Below are 17,608 nucleotides of genomic sequence, written 5' to 3'. Positions count from 1 at the left end.
TTAAAGTCTGCCCTGAGGAATCAACAATTCAAGTAGCAGGGTAGGTGTGAAAAGGAGACAGTATTGACCCTTAAGTAGGACACCTGACAGCTGAAAAGCCCAAGAGTATAGTCTTTTACTAACAGAGTAAAACACTGAGATGACAACTCAGGCATTACTTATTTGGGAAGGCATTCAGTTTGCCAAGTTTATAAAGGGAACACAGTTGCAATCAGAATGAATTTCTACGTATTTGGCTTTGTTGCACAACAACAGTCTACTGCATATGCAACCCTAAAAACGGAAACGCTTCTGAAGAACTGTCATCTAAAAAATCCTAAACTTGGGTGAATAAGTGAACTAACTTATGTGAAGCAGAGGTGCATACATTTGCACTGCTTGAACCACTATGAATCTGGTCAGCTTCATGGAATCCCTAGTCTAAGGAAAAGCTCAAGACGTAGGTTATATCTTAAGTCCAAAATTACTCAAATTAAAATGAAAGATGGTTCTGAAAAAAAGTAGTATACTGATTTGCTGATTATTTCTTCTGATAAATCAAAAATTAAGGCCATTTAGAAGGTGAAACTATTTCTTGTAAACTATTTTCTTTAGATTCAATTTTGACTTGGTGTTTCTCAATGCCGGTGTGTCAACTCAATTTCAGATTCATTTGTTAGCATATAAAGAGTTAAATAACTAGCTTTTACAAATCTACCTAGATGCACCAGCAGAAGGTCCCTAGACCTTCAGTGTTTTCCACCTAAACCAGCAGCATCTACGCAGATAACTAAAATATATACCAATAAAGATAACAATTTTTATCTTCCTGATGCAGAAATTCAACACTTAAGTTTCTAAAGCTTATTCCTGTCCTAATCTCGTTAAGATGATATGAGAAGTTGTAACTTTTCTATAATTGTTTAAATGGGCTCCCATTCAGACACTGTGGAGAAAATTTATTAAATTGATTACTGCTTATGGAGAAGCCTTTGTCTTTAATTAGGGATCGCTTAACTTGTGGACAGGGAGCTCAGGGAGCTCAAGGACAACTTTAATAAGCAGGTGGTGTTTGTCTTGAGCTCCCGAACAAGCCAGATGTGGGCAGGACCATCCAGACAATAAATACCGTGTGCAGCTCTGTCATGACAGTAACTCCACCATGCTCAGGCATCTGGCCAACGTCCCTGATGTGTGTGAACCTTACGAACCATGAGATAGCGCACGACTGCAACTTAGCATAAACTTAAAAGTTTGTATACACTAGGTGTGTAAACTATTTTTGTTTTTCATCGAGTATAAAGGTGGGCAAGCTCTGGGACTGGGTCAGAAGCCTCACCTACAGGTTGATGCACCATATAGAAATTTTCCCAGTTACCAAGAGACTCCTGGTGCCAGCTGCAATGGGGTTTCCCAGCCAAAGTACGGGCCTGGATGATGTTAAGGTGATAATTGGTGATGTATCTTTTTCTTAGTCTCTGTAATGCTTTGCAGGAATGATTTGATGCTTTGCTGCTATTGCTCTTTTATCATAACTAGTACTGTTTCCTTTTATCATACTGCATGCCATTTTCCCCCTTATAGTGTAATATAATAATCTGCATTTACTCTTATATTTGATTTGGAATTAATTTTTTCTTGGTATCCAGTCAATCAGCAAAATAGATACACAGGCAGATAGTATGAGGAAGAGTTCTGATGGGGGTGGCAGCATGGGACATACAGCTTCATATTTTGTCAAGAGACTAGAACATGAAGATCAATCTAAAGGACTTGAAAATTCAAAAGGTAAATACAAATACTTCTACATTCCAATTTTACCAATTTCAAAGAGGTTGTACCTGAAAGTCCTATCAAGCAGCATTTTCAAGTGATTTATAGTGTGTTTGACACTGAAGGTTTTCATGTTGCAGAAATGAAATGCCTGGCACTACTTGATTAGCATTTCCAAGGTAAGCAACTCCAAGGTAATCAGTGTACTAAATGCATTCCCCCCCTCTCCAAGAATTTACTTACCTGCACAACAAACGTCCCCAGAACAATGGAACAGAAGATAGCATTGTTAAAGATTCCTTCAAAAACGTTTCTTTCACCATGAATTTTTCGGGCATTGATTTCATTAAAAAGCTGCATCATCACAAATGTATTAAATACAATCGTATAATGCTCTGAAGGAGGAGCGTGCAGAGGTGCATTTCTTCCACTATCGATATCAAAAATTCTCTCACCTGTGTATGAAAGGCATTTATCAGCAGCTTAACTGGTGTCTTTACATGCACAGTACAACAAAACCCCCTCATTTTAATCATGTCTGTACAATTTTTAGAATAACTTTGTAAAGCCTCAGTATTCTTACCAGCAAACAGGAGTGTGAAGACCACTACAAGTTGGTAGAATGCATGACCCAAAATGTTCTTCATCATTGTACGAGAAATCAAAGGTTTGTTTCTACCATAAGGCTTTCGTAACAGAAGAGCTTCAGTGGGTGGTTCTGTTGCCAGGGCAAGAGAAGCTAACGTGTCCATTATGAGATTTACCCACAGCATCTGCACAGCTTTAAGTGGAGAATCCTATGAAGACAGATACATAAACCCTCCAATATAAGTAAACAACTTGCAGCTATTAGAAGTATTCATTATACAACATGGGCATGCTCTGAAAAGCATTATGTTCTTTGGACTAGTATTTAACTGAAAGTTTGATTTCAAGAGTTAATCAATCAGTCATGACCTTTTCAACCTTTATTAGCTGAAACAATCCACCACCAGTACGTACTTGTGTTATGCATGCTCCTGTAAAAGCTACAATAACTGCTACTACATTGACAGTAAGCTGGAACTGAAGAAATTTGGAGATGCTGTCGTATACGTTTCGTCCCCACATAACTGCTTTAACAATACTTGTGAAGTTGTCGTCTGTAAGGATAATATCAGAAGCTTCTTTAGCTACATCTGTTCCAGCAATACCCTGGTAGAAAAAGAAAAACACTATGAAATATAATAGCATGCACTGACTTATGTAATAGGAACTACTACTGTGATATCCTTGGTCAGCATTCACTTTGATGCACTGGGTCTGAAGGACTATTTTAATGTTAGCATATAAAGTTCTATTGAATCAAGTTCTACTTGCAAGTTCTACTCAAGCATAGAAGAATGTAAACAAAAAAGGTACTGTTGTCTTTAAAATAAAAACCTTAATAAAAATCCTCAAGTCAATAATAAAGACACCAAGTAAGTTCTGAAGAAATGTTACTGAACCCTGTTCAAGTCAAAGGCCACCAGATGGTGCAGTACTACAGTTTGGTCCATCTCCTAATGAGTTTGCTATATGGATTCTAGCAGCAGAGCAATGCATATATTCCCAACACAATAGAAAGACACACATTACCGAAAGCCTTTTGCAGGAGAGCACTGGCATTAAACAGTAGAACATGCAATGTCACTGCATATGATGTTGCAATGCAATACGACATTAAGTTTTAAGCACCTGTAGTCTCCTACAGTATCCAAACAGTTGAGTAATAGGATATTTATTTTGCTGTTGGCATTTCAAAAACACTAACTCAATAGCAAATTTAATGATCGTTATTTGTGATACATTATTTTCCCAAGGAAATGAGTCACCTGCACAGCTATCTGTACATCTTACAAAGGTACCGTTAAATACCACATACTAGATGGTGTATTTTAAATGCTATTTAGATAAGCAGTTAGAGAAATTAGTTTCTTACACAGATGAACACAGACAGCAACTGCAGAAAACATTTAAATTCTGGAAGATGAAAATAAATCTGCCCCTGACAGTGCCAACTACAGTAACTATACAATAGTAGAAAAAAGATACTCGTTAAAACAAGACCATTAGTCTAGAGAACATTTCATATGTAGCTGTCAAATTTGTGAGGTACACTTTGAAAAATCTCCTTGAAAATGACAGAAAACTCTTCCTGTTTTTCCCTTAGCATCTTAGTGCATCTGCATGTGGTGTAGGAGGAGTATGGTGGGGTTTTTTCCCCTTTCGACTGCTTATTAAAAGTTTTTAAAGACTTAAAGGACCTACTAGCACCAAACTGTACCTTTCCAGCTTAAGACTATGGAAGAATCTTGAGGCAAGAGGAAGCTTGAGGAATCTGTCTTGCAGCATTTTGAAAGAGACAGAAGAAAGCTGAAGTCTACATACTTAAGGCATGATTATCTAGTACTAGCACTTAAAAGCCAAGACTTGGTTTGGCTACCATTTGAAAGGGTAGTTGAGAACTTAAACTGAGAAAACCAAGTAATTTAACAAACCATTTTAGACACATGAAGATCCTAGATTGTTACTAAATGATGTTACTTCAGTTGTACTAAGAGATGTACCTTAGTATAGCCTCCAAAGCCATTGGTAAACATCAGCTGGCACTCTCTCATTATAGTCTCTCTGTTCCTATGCATAATTTCATGGAAAACAGATTAATGAGCTCATTCCATATTGCATATAAGCTTTATTCAAAGTCACCACAGTATGCTATCTGCCACCTAAAGTAATTTTCCCTTGTGTTGAACAGATCTCATTTCAGAAATCTTCAGTATCAGCAATTCTGTTCCTACATTTTTCAACAAACCTTTGTGTAAAAAATTTTTTATTCTCAAGTGACTGGGGATCTGTGTTTTTTAAGGACATTTTCCATAAAATAAAAACATGGTTAAGTTGGAAAACTGAGGAAGGAGGAAAAAGTATTAAGTGTGAGAGATGTTGACTCCATTAACTTAGTTGTATATTAGGCTCATGAAACAAGCAAGGTTGTATAATCTTAAGTGATTTGGTAAGTTATTTTATCAAAACAGGTTCTCCAAAATACTGAAGATTTTAATAAAATAAAATCATACCATAGCAAAACCAACATCTGCCTTCTTCAGAGCTGGACCATCATTGGTACCATCACCAGTTACTGCTACAACTTGCCTCTGCTCAAAGACAGTGCTGTCAATTATACCTAAAATAAAATGACATCTCGGTGTTACAGTTCAAAATTGATAACACAGCAGATCAAATCTGAAAAGAGAAACCCAGGTTTTGTCTCTCAGAGTCATCATTAAAAAAAAATCATAACAGATAGTTCTAGCTGGTGGCTCCATTTCTCAAGCGATACAAAAAAAAAAAATCAGCTGGCAAATGAAGACACGCTTACAGACATTTCACACTGCTAGGTCCTAGATATTTTTCTAGAAGCAGAAAATAAAATCTAGCTTTACTTAAAAGCACAGATAGTTTTTATTTACCTTTTACTAGAGTGTGTTTGTCAGTGGGAGAAGACCTTGCAAGAACACGAAGCTTTGGCCAAATTTTATCTATTCGCTCTTGCTCTATCTGCAAAAACAGCATTGGTTACGTTTTACAGTTAGGCGACGGAGAATATCTGTTTATGTACTGTACTTAGTCAGCATGCTTACCTCTCCTTTTTCATTGCGTATTCTCCTGTTAAAGTCTTTGCCCTCTAAACACAGGAAGTCTTCACCAGGATTCAGAATACCACATTTTAAAGCAATAGCACGAGCTGTGTTAATGTTATCACCAGTGACCATACGTACAGTTATGCCTGCACGTTGACACTTCTTTATTGCATCAGGTACCTGTAAGCAAAAAAAACCCAAACACAAGAAACCCACAGACTCAGAGACTGTATGTTATTTGAATAAATCCAGAAATGTGAATGAAAAGATTGGTTTTGGCTCAATCCAGCGTAACTGCTACTTTAAAATCAAGACTGTTGTAATGGCACATTGTAAAAATTTATGTAGTTTACCACAATTCTTTTCCTGAAACACACACACACACACACACCAGTTCTGGCAAAGAGGCTTTGTTGTTATGTCATGCCATGTATCATTCCCCCCTCCATTTTTCACATACTGCAGTATTTAAAAATACTGTAAAAATCCTCATGACATATTAGGCTGTAATAATCAAAGGTACTGAGTACTGGCTTTGCATAGAATCACTTAGGTTGGAAAAGACCTTTGAGATCTTGAAGTCCAACCATTAACCCAGGACTGGCAAGTCCACCACTAAACTAAGTCCCTAAGCACCGCATCCACACATTTTTCAAATACCTCCAGGGATGGAGATTCCATCACCACCCTGGGTAACCTGTTCAATGCTTCACCACTCTTTCCGTGAAATTTTGTTTCCCAATAACCTAATCATCCCCTGGTGTAACTTGAGGCAACTTCCTCTTGTTACCTGGGACAGAAAACCTACCTCTGCCTGCCTACAATCTCCTTTCAGGCAACTGTAGAGAGCAGTAAGGTCCCCTCGAGCCTCCTCCTCTCAAGACTGAACAACCCCAGTTCCCAAAGCCACTCCTCATGAGACTTGCACTCTAGACCCCCCACCAGCTTCGCTGCCCTTCTCTGAACACGCTCCAGCACCTCTACATCCCTCTTGAACAGAGGGGCCCAAAACTGAACACAGTATTTGAGGTGCCACCTCACCAGTGCCCTGTACAGGGGGGACAATCACTTCCCTGGTCCTGCTGGCCACACTGTGTCTGATACAAGCCAGGATGCTGTTGGCCTTCTCGGCCACCTGGGCACACTGCTGGCTCACGTTCACCCAGCTGTCAGCCAGCACCCCCAGGTCCTTTCCCCCAGGCAGCTTTCCAGCTAGTCTGCCCCAAGCCTGTAGCATTGCGTGGGGTTGTCGTGGCCCAAGCACAGGACATAGCACTTCTTGTTGAACCTCATACAACTGGCCTTGGCCCATGAGCCCAGCCTGTGCAGAGCCTTCTTGCCCTCAAGCAGTTCCACACTCTTGCCCAATTTGGTGTCGTCCACAAACGTACTGAGGTTGGACCCAAGCCCCTCATCCAGATCACTGATAAAGATATTAAATAGAACTGGCCCCAATACTAAGCCCTGGGGAACACCACTCGTGAGAGGTCGCCAGCCAGATATAACTATTTAGTGCGACTCTTTGGGCTCAGCCATCCAGCCAGCTTTTAACCCAGCGTAGAGTACACCCCTCCAAGCCATGAGCAGCCAGTTTCTCCAGGGGAATTCTGTGGGAGATTGTGTCAAAGGCTTTACTAAGGTCCAGGTAGACAACATGCACAGCCTTTCCCTCATCTACTAGGTGGGTCATCTTGCTGCAGAAAAGAGATCAGTTTCATAAGTAGGACCTGCTTTTCACAAACCTATGCTGGCTGGGCATGATCCCCCAGTTGTCCTGCACGTGCCGTGTGATGGCACTCAGGATGATCTGCTCCATAACCTTCCCTGGCACTGAGGTCAGGCTGACAGGTCTGTAGTTTCCTGGATCTTCCTTCCTGCCCTTCTTGTAGACAGGTGTCACACTGGCTAACCTCCAGTCTTCTGCGACCTCCCCAATACTGTTGATAAATGATGGAGAGTGGCTTGGCAAGATCCTCTGCCAGGCTCCCTCAGTACCCTTGGGTAGATCCCATCCAGCCCCATAGACTTGCACACATCTAAGTGGAGCGGCAGGTCACTATTTCCTTCTGGACTGCAAGGGTTTAATTCAGCTCCTCCTCATCCCTGTCTTCCTGCTCAGGGAGCGGAGTACCCCGAGGGTAACTGGTCTTGCTAATTAAAGAGTGAGGCAAAGAAAGTATTAAGGACCTCAGCCTTTTCCTCATTCTTTGTAGCAATCCCATGCCACAGCCAATAAAGGATGAAGATTATCCTTGACCCTCCTTTTGTTTCCAAAGTATTTGTAAAAACATTTTTTTTATCTTTTATGGCAGTGGCCAGTCTAAGTTCTATTGCACTTTTGCCTCTCTAATCTTTGCCCTTCATAACCTCACAACATCTTTATAATCCTCCAGAGTTGCCTGGCCCTTCTTCCAAAGGTGGTACACTCTCCTTTTTTACCTGCTGAGTTCCAGCCAAAGCTCTCTGTTCAGCCAGGCCGGTCTTACCCAGCAGCTTGTCTTTTGGCACATGGGGATGGCCTGCTCCTGTGCCTTTAAGACTGCCTTCTTAAAGAATATCCAGCCTTGTTGGACCCCTTAGCCCTTCAGAACTATCTCCCAAGGGACTCTGTCAACCAGGCTCTGACCCAGGCTAAAGTTGGTCCTCCAGAAGCCCAAGGTAGCAGTTCAACTGACCCCTGCTTCTTACTTCTCCAAGAATTGAAAACTTTATCATCTCATGATCGCTATGTCTAAGATGTCCTCCAACCACCACGTTTTTGTTTATATTATAGTTTCATTTATGTTTACGTGAAAGAAACTACAGCTCATACTCCCCTGCTTCACCCATGACACAGTGTGAAGTTACAATAGCGCCGATTAGACTGGAGTTCCACTTACGTGTAGCATAAAAGCTTTCACTATTGAAAAATACTGCCCTCCATAGACCTCAACCACAAGCTGGACCCCTTACCTCAGTTCTCAGGTGACAAACCCTTCTGTACATCATTCCCCATGAGAAGCTGGCAACAAGCACAACGGCTAATATTATTCTAAACAATATTCCTAATATCCTAAGTTGTAAAAATCATGACAAGTTGCTCCATCTACTGAGACCCTGTACAGTAAGTGCCTTAAGTCAATAGTTTGTACATACCTCCCCTAACAGCAAAAGTGACATTAAGGAGTTTTAATCTGCATTTTTAACTCCATTAAATATTCCCTCCCTAGAAAACAGGGTTTCATTTATCAACTATGCTTAAGGCCTAAAATAGAAATTCAGTTTCTTCTTGTTCATCATGCAGAGAGTATAACAAGAATCAAGATCTGTTGTAACAGAATCACCACAGTTTATCAGTGACCCTACCTCAGGTCTCACAGGATCTTCAATCCCAACAACAGCAATGCACGTCAGACCAGTAACAATATCATTTTCATTGTCCCATTCTGGCTCAGGTTCCCCTGCTGGGAAGTCTCTGAATGCCAGGCAGATTGTTCTGAGCCCTTCAGAAGCCATCGGCTCAATTACAGTTTTCACAATATCATCACGGTCCCTAGGTCTAAATACTTTGGGTTCTCCATTAGCACTCAGTATTTTGAAGCACCTGAAAAGGAAGGTTTAAAGAGTTAACTAGAACAGAAGTTAAACTCATTCAACAGCTTATTAGTCAACTCCAGTAAGTTTCCACAAACTTTGTTTTTACTAGACTCACATATACACACAAAAGCCAGTAGCAGCACCTCTAAGGTAATCCTCTCCATATGCACTTAATCTCTTCCCAATTGCAAAACATACTAGCTGTAGAAAGTTAACCAAGTCAGTCATCCTAGGCTGAAAATAATGCCCAATGAATTTAGGATACAAACATTAGTTACCTCCCAGAAGTATCAATTTCCTCCAGCGTTTGTAAACATACTGGTGTCTGCACTGGTTGAGTCAGGCAAACCCATTTCAAGTTCAACAAAATAATCCCACCTTGTTAACAGTTATACAAGTCTCAGAAGTACAGTGTGCTTCCAGAACATGCATCTGGTGCTTAAACAGCTGTAAGCACTAAAATTACAGCACTGAAGGCAAACTCTGGCACTGCTATCCTTAAAAGTAGTAAGGTTTGCACCCTTCAATCTAGAGTGCAAAGAATTCAAAGAGCATCTGTCAAAATTCTTGTAGATGTGAAGAATTAAATTAAAAATGAATACTTAAATCTGATTTAAATGTTTGTATAGAGACTGGATTCAACACTAAGTACTCTAGCATTACAACACAAGCTCTTTTAGTTGCCAAAGATGCCACTGCTTTCATAGGCAGCATACATACTTTACCAGTATTGATGCCATAACACTAGCAAATACTTTGAACACTAAGTTTAGTCTTGTTCACCTGCATCCTTAGCAAAGTTTTGTCATAAAGCAATGCCACAAGCATTTGTTTTACAAATTAGTACTGATGTGACACTGAAAAACACACAAGAGCTTATGACTTTAAAAAAAATGTTAAATTCAGACCTGGCAGATCTGCTAAAGTGACTACTGTTAGATTTAAGTATTTAGTCCAAGGGTTTAGGGAATTCCGGGGTGCAATACACAGATAAAAATTTCTACCTCAGCCAGGAAATGAAAACAAAGCAGTCCCTTAAAGCTTCATAGTATTCATAACTGAAATGTGAAGTCTATCTGAATTTTCTGATTTTGGTTATCTGTTCAAGTGTCAGCTGTGGCTAAGGATATCTCGTGTTACTTGCAATCAAAGGGCTTTTAAAAAATTCAAAGCATTCCAAGATGACTAAATGGAAGCCAATAAGCTTTGTATAAAGATTTAATTGAAACTCACTTCAAATATTCAGCTTGACCATAAAGGAAAGATGAATACAACTGCTCTGCTTGAAAAAAAAGTTTACTAGATTTCTTCTACACTTATTAGTGACTAATTTGTGTCTTATAAATATTCACGTATGACTGTTTTTAGGCACTGAAAGCTTAAACATGTTATAATAAAGAATGAGCCGCACAATAGACAAACCAGGTTACAAGCTCCGAGATTAATTTCTGGCACTGCATAGGTAGTGGATAAAGTCATGATGATAAGACTTTTTCCCTAGTTGGTGCATATTCTGAAATAGTTCTGGAGTTGCAATTGTTCCAATAGTATCCAAATCAGTCTAGGTTTTCTTGTTGTTTGCCAAATTATTTATTTTCTTATCTCAGTTATGAAGCCAAGTGGACTGACTGCATGAGTCTGGGCTGCATGAGTTCTAGCAACTTCTACAGTTCAATTGCTCAATAAGATAATAAGGTACAAAATATTTCTAAAGGTAGAAGTCATGCAAGTATAGGCATACTTATTCACTGATGAGACTTGGCTTTAAAATCTAGTGATGAAAAAATTCACATCTAAATCTAAGATCCATATCAAAAGGAACAAGAGCCCTTTAAAGACTGACCTTTTGTTGTCAGCATTAAGTAGAGAAGATGTGCATTTAGTACATTAGTACTTTTCTAGCTCATGATCTGGGGGGCTAGTAGCAAGCAAATGGGTAAATTTAACTGATTAACAGAATTTATACGCTACTCAGACTAGAAATAGTCTGACATTAGAACCAAAACCAGACTGGCTACAAGTGCTGTTCCTAGAAAACATAATGCTTGACTTCTTTCCTCACCTAGTCAGGAGCTACCGCAGCCTTCCTCATACCTAAAGGTTTGTCCCAGTGGTGACTTATTCTCTCACTAATAGTCTAATCCTATTCTAATAAATCCTCTATAGATGGGCAGATGGTTAAGGAAGCAATTTGCTTTGTTCATATTAAAACCCCTTAAGTTTCTCCATTGGCCAAGTTCAACCTCCTGTTAAAATGATCAACTTGCACACCAACTTATAGAGTCTTTTGAAGTTAAAAGTAATCACTTTTCAAAGGTACAAATCTTTGCTGGAATTTTAGACATTTTTTGGGGGGGTGGGGAGTAGGGGGAAGGAGGGCATGGCTGGGGTGTGAGAATCAGTGACCGAAATGCGAAGTTTTACCCATGTTAGTGTAGAAAGTCAAACAATGGAAGGAGACAAGCTAGGAAGCTGGCTGCAATCACATGGGACTGCTGCACTTGTTTGTGAACAACAGAAATATTTAACTGGCTATGCCACAGTGCTGTTTAGCACTTTAGTCTCCTCATCTATCACAACATTTAGCCAAATTTAAGTGCTGAATTACAATAGTAGTTTTTCTTACTTTTTAAGAACTATCTCAGAGGCACCTTTACTGAATATCCGGAAACTGCCATCGGAATTTTTTAACACAGTACTCATAGACTTTCTAACAGAGTTGAAGGTGTACACTTTGTATAAATCCTCTTCTGGTATCTCATTTCTTACGTCCTGATAATCACGTTTTAAATCCAAGAGTAATCCCAGCAAGGCACATTCAGTTTTATTTCCAACATGACGTGGTAGGCCACCTTCTTTTTCAGGAGGCTGCAAGAAGAACAAGAACCTTCACTGATCAGGTTAAATTATGAACTACTGAAACAGCATTTAGAAAACAAGGAAGTGAAGACCAAGCTTAGCTCTGGGATGGGGGAAGTTTCACTTTTGCGATGATTACTCTATATCCTGAGTCGTGAGCCAAAGTCATAGTGCTGGCTTTTGTGAGTAACTTCTTCTGTACCTGTTTCAGGATCTTTCCATCCCTTTGTCAGACCCCAAAATCACCTGTTAAGTTTGTATCCAACCCCAACATGACCTTTCTAAAAGGCATTTTCCATTACTTGAAATATCTATCTGATCAATTGAGCACAGTCCCTGAAGAATTATTTCACATTAAAAAATACAGACAGGTTTACTTAAAACTGATTTAAGCAAGCTAAATAACATTATTTCTCCTAAATTATCTGCTCCTGTAATAACTCTTCCTCAATGACTTACACTGTGATCACATCACCTGTTAGCCTTCTACTAACAAACTAAGTCTTTAAGCTTCTTAAGCCTCACCACAAGTTCTGTTTTCCAGGCCACGGCCTATTTATCTGGAAGGAGTTCAGAAACAAGTTTCCAACCCTTTAATACCAGAACAAATTCTTATCTCAGCGATGTGGAATATGCATGTACTAGTGCTTTAAGTCAAGGAGTATTTCTCTCAAGGTATTTCTCATCTTATATAGCTATAACATTGCAGCGTGGTTTGTAGTAAAAAGGCAGAAGCTGCACTTACTCAGCCTGACATGCCTCAAGCAGCTAGAGCTGAACTGTATTAATCACAAGTCAGTAATCCATTTTCATCATTCAGAGCTGCAAGATCTTGGGTTTAGCTGTACTGAATGCTCACACTTTCAAAATGTCCACTTTAATCTGCAGTTTAACATGTCCAGTTCTGGACTCCGCAGTACAGGAAACATGGATATCCACGAGCAAGTCCAGCCATGGGCCACACAGATGATATAGGGACTGGAGCAGCACCTAACATATGCGGAGAGGCTGAGAGCTGGGACTGTCCAGCCTGGAGAAGAGAAGCCTCTGGGGGAGAAACTTATCCATATATATTAAATACCTGAATGGGGCAGGTAGGTGGGGCAACAGTAAAGACTGCTAAGCCAGACTTCTTAGTGGTGCCCGGTGAGAGGACAACAGTCAATGGGTACAAACTGAAACCCTTGAAATTCTACTTCAACACAAGGAAACATCTTTTAATCTAAGGGTGGTCAAATAATTGACCAGGTTGCCCAGAGGTTGCAGAGTCTCCATCCTTTGACATTCTTAAAATCTGACTGGACATAGCCCTGAGCAATGTCCTCTTGCTGACCCTGCTTTGAGCAGGGGGGAATAGACCAGAGGATCTCAAGAGGTCCCTTTCAGCCCTCTGATTCTGTAGAACAGACTCACTCTGACTGCAATGGATGTGATTTGACTAAAATTGTAGGAGTGAGGGACCTGGTCAGTTTGCATGCAGCTACTTTTAAAAGAAGCATCTTTAGAAAACAGACTGTGAAACTCCTCACATGCTGTACCTCATTAGGAGCATTTCAGTCTTGTTTCAGAGAAATCGGTGTTGGTGATCTCCATGCGCTACCTCAAGTACTGCTATTGAGGAACTTCTTGCAGAGATACCATCTTTATTGGCTGAAAAGTAGCTTTTGGACTGAGGTTTTACTGCTATTCCTGTACAAAGCATTCATAATGGAGGTTTCTACTGAATCTGGAAGTGGTAGTTTATTTTCTAAAGCTAAATCCTAATGATTATTTTAACTGCTTTAAAGAATATAAGTTATGCAACACATCGGAATAACTGCAGCAAGGAAACTATGTTTGGAGTTGCAGCAAACAGCATACAAGTGCTAAATAGTTCACTATTTAAAATATCTTAAGTCCATTACTCTTTTTATTTCAAATTATTTTGGAAGTCTCAAACAAGTTATCATCAAAGGTGTCACAATTCTAAATCCTACAAACTCATAAACAGTATCTGGAATAAAAATCCATGAAAATCCTCATCTGTACTTGCATTTTCTCATTACATGCTAATGTTATGCTACTCTTACATGTTTACTTTGTAGTAGCACTCAAATCAAGCCAAGATGCTCTTCAAGGAAGGTAAACCGCTCAACTTATAAAAACAAATCTAGACAAAACTGAACTTAAAGGAAGTTATCTTCCTGAGAGTGCATCTTTGATTTATCAGTTCAAAACCTAAGTTAAGTTGTAACTGAAATAAACTATTTTTGAAGTTTAGTCTCAAATGAATGGTTGAGCAATTTACAGCAGGTACAAAATACCTTACACTACATTTTGCCATGTGTTAACACTTAACTGCCTACCATGTGGCCACCAGATGATTTGCATCTTTTGAGGAAGTTTTTTAGTTATCTTGATTTGAAAGAAGAAGTCCACTTACCAGTATTTTGGAAGTATAAGCACAATTAACAGAAATTCCTGTCACAAGGTAAGCCATAGTTTTCTCTGGAATAGCTTCTGGTTCTGGAATTTTCTTATAATGTTTTTCATTGATGTAGGCTTGGACCACTGTCATTCTGTTCATGGTCAATGTTCCCGTTTTATCTGAGCAAATAGCTGTCGCATTGCCCATCGTTTCACACGCATCCAGGTGTCTCACCAAGTTATTATCTTTCATCATTTTCTAGGAAACAAAAGCAGTCAACAGCTATCCATAACCATTACTTTACATTTCAGAAATTCTCATTTAGGGTGTCCAGTCTTACTTACACAGCAGTTTCAGAAGTTACTCAGCCTTTAAGTTATCTAACATCTTAGAGCAGGGGTCCTCAAACTATGGCCCGCAGGCCGGATACGGCCCCCCAGGGTCCTCAATCTGGCCCCCGGTATTTACAGAACCCCCCTGCACCCCCCACCCCCCCCACCCCCCCCCGGGGGTTGGGGGGGGGAAACCAAGCAGCCGCAGGTGACTGCCTGCCACTGCATCCGCGTGCCGGCCCCCTGGTTAAAAAGTTTGAGGACCCCTGTCTTAGAGGAAGAATTTATAGATGTCACATACTGTAAGGATTCCTTTAAGTCTATTATGTCACAGTAAACTTCATTTTGAACAATGTTCATAAATACAGCCTTAAGTCTCCTGTATCTGCATGTCACACTGACTACTGATAATATTCAGGCCATTAGGAGCAAATAATTTATGATATTTAGAAATAGAGGACAGGTACAGACCGAGCTTTACCAGATACAAAATTTAAACAGTCTTCCTGCTTACAAGCTCAAATAAGCTGTGTTACAGACTTACTCTTGCATCTCATATGATGTTTGGGTAAGACTTCAAGTCAAACACAAACTAGGAGCAGACTGATGTTTCAGCTAAGACAGCAAGGACTACACAAGTCTCATAGGTTAAGTATCACTTTAAATTCTTTACTTCACAAGTTTGTGCATTTCAACTTTAGAGAGCTAGAGTAACTTCAAATGATACAATACCAAGGCCACTACTGGTTAGTGCTTTAAATTAATAAGTTTTAGAACACAGCCTAAACAGCCATTGTCTTTACAATTAGATTTTCAGATCAATAACTAGTCCCAGCATGCTGAAGTAGTAAAAAAATAAAGAGAACAAATACAGCATGTTTTTTAACTCATGCTCCAATAAATAGAAAGCTGTATCTTTACAATATTCAACACTCAAGGAAAACCAGTCTGGGAACTTTTGTAGTAGTTGCTTAACACATCTGTTAGGGTAGAAGTTCAGGTTTACAGAAGAGAGTGTTATCTACGAACTCAGCCATTTATTATAAGCAAATGCTACAATGTTATGAGCTAAATCCATTCATCCTTAGTTGGTGGTAACAGGCTGTCACTGCTCACTGTTCACGTTAGTGTGTATTCAGAGATTAAGAAAAATACTGCTGTGGATTTCTTATGCAGTTCAGGACAAGAAGAAAAGGTTCCTCCCCAGTCTGCTGCACATATGTGATGCAGTGTATCTCAACTGAGATTTTACAGCTGATGAATACACCCACCTTAAAATCTGTTCCCCATCCCTTCACTTACCTTAACAGAGTAAGCAAGAGATATAGTAACTGCAAGTGGAAGACCTTCTGGTACTGCCACCACCAAGACTGTAACTCCAATAATGAAGAACTTCACAAAATACTGAATATAAATTGGTGTACATTCAGCAAGCCACGGTCTCTTCTGAACCCAGAAGGTATCAATTACAAAATATAATACAAGGATAATGACTGTGATTGCAGACATCAACAAACCTTGTTAAAAAGAGAATAAACAGGTTTCAGAAATTATCTCAAATGTTTGGCAGTACAGATTCTGGATAAGTAGTGCAAATACTTCTGCCTTTATAGAAGTTAGTTTATAACTAAGATTTTAAGCAGGCAAGTCAGGATACATTGAGGTAGTTCTCAAAGGTGTTCCAGCTTCCAATGCAAGTCTTTCCTCATGCATTTCACATAGAAACTTCTAAAAATCTTTTTCTTTCTTTCTCTTTCACTGAAAAGTGTAGATCTACTTATGAACGGGAGAGACCAATATGTAAAGTGGATTGACTAAGCAGCATAAGAACTGAAATAATTCAGCAGGTCCTTCAGCAATTGTACTGCTGACTTAGTAGAGAAAGCTGCTGACAGCCTGTAACCTGCTTCCTGCTGCAGGTGGGATTAAATATGGCAGCTCAGCATATATGATCAATGAACTGGGATTAACTGGGAAGACAAACTAGAACTGCTGTTAGCAAGCTGAACAGCACACTTCAGACACTGCATGGAAACAATGAAGGAAAATGAACCTGGCTGAAATAAAAAAATAAAGCCACTGAAGTGCCAGCTTGTTATAGAAAGATGCTTCAATGTGAGCACCATCGCAAAGCAGCAGGCCAGAAAAATGCATGTGTGAAGTACATGAGCATTAATTAAGGGTGCATGGAGAATTACAATAGATCAAAATATGCATAAAGGAGAACAAAAACTTTAAATTTTTTTCACATCTTTCACAAGCGTTTTCTCATAACACTATTTTACACTAAACATACTATGGAAGCTTTATTCAACATTTGTTAGTACAGGTTTCTCTGAAAAATTAACATTGCTATACATAACTATGGAGTGCTAAAGCTAAAAGTTTAATTGGTTGTCCTCACAGCATAACTGTCTTATGACACAGATGCTGAAGTCAGCCCTTTTTGAGCTGTGGGCTGGTCTAGAAGACTGCTAGAAGCTCCTTCTAGCCTAAATCTTTCAGCAATTCTAAAATGGATCAAAATAAAACCTGAAATAATTGAAATAAATCTCTCTCTACATACTACATAATACAGCCCAAAATTTACACTGCACTTCATTGTTGTTTTAGTCTAAAGAAGCAAGAGTTTATGAAAGATTTTAACATGACAGCTGAATATTAGCTCACAGAAGAGTGACAGAAGCTAAAGAATAGCAGAAAGTCAATAAAAATGTTACATAGCAGCAAGGCAAGTGGAAATTCCTACTCCTCTGGAAGTAGCAGAGATAACCTGGTCAACCCTACCACATTTTCCAAGCTTCGCTCAATTTATAGTTCTCTACATACATCACTAAATGCCATATCTTATATAAGAACATCTTTCATATTGTTCAGTGTTATGAAGTTAGAATTTGCTCACCCAGAAGCTGACACACTAAAGCCTGAATCTATTTCAATCAAGGAAAAATAAAAGCCATCCACATGATACAGTGTGAGAAGCTATCAGCACACTCAGGCACGATGGCATACATTGAAAT

At 39.4% G+C, this 17,608-nt stretch overlaps 1 protein-coding gene across 5 annotated transcripts in view; it reads right to left on the bottom strand.

Annotated features, from left to right (window-relative positions):
• ATP2B1 (ATPase plasma membrane Ca2+ transporting 1) overlaps positions 1–17,608 on the bottom strand; it is a 67,308-nt gene that overhangs the window by 10,364 nt on the left and 39,336 nt on the right. For all 5 annotated transcript variants that reach the window (XM_037387722.1, XM_037387724.1, XM_037387725.1 and 2 more), the window contains exons 9-18: positions 15,891–16,105; positions 14,272–14,514; positions 11,617–11,858; positions 8,760–8,997; positions 5,415–5,594; positions 5,244–5,331; positions 4,851–4,957; positions 2,755–2,946; positions 2,336–2,549; positions 1,996–2,207 (exon numbers count right to left, since the gene is read on the bottom strand). In XM_037387722.1, the coding sequence (XP_037243619.1) occupies positions 1,996–2,207; positions 2,336–2,549; positions 2,755–2,946; positions 4,851–4,957; positions 5,244–5,331; positions 5,415–5,594; positions 8,760–8,997; positions 11,617–11,858; positions 14,272–14,514; positions 15,891–16,105 (1,931 nt within the window). The remainder of the gene's footprint in view (positions 1–1,995; positions 2,208–2,335; positions 2,550–2,754; positions 2,947–4,850; positions 4,958–5,243; positions 5,332–5,414; positions 5,595–8,759; positions 8,998–11,616; positions 11,859–14,271; positions 14,515–15,890; positions 16,106–17,608) is intronic.

Source organism: Falco rusticolus, chromosome 5 (assembly GCF_015220075.1).
Source record: "Falco rusticolus isolate bFalRus1 chromosome 5, bFalRus1.pri, whole genome shotgun sequence".
Lineage (NCBI taxonomy): Eukaryota > Metazoa > Chordata > Aves > Falconiformes > Falconidae > Falco > Falco rusticolus.
This window is presented reverse-complemented; position numbering and strand designations above follow the sequence as displayed.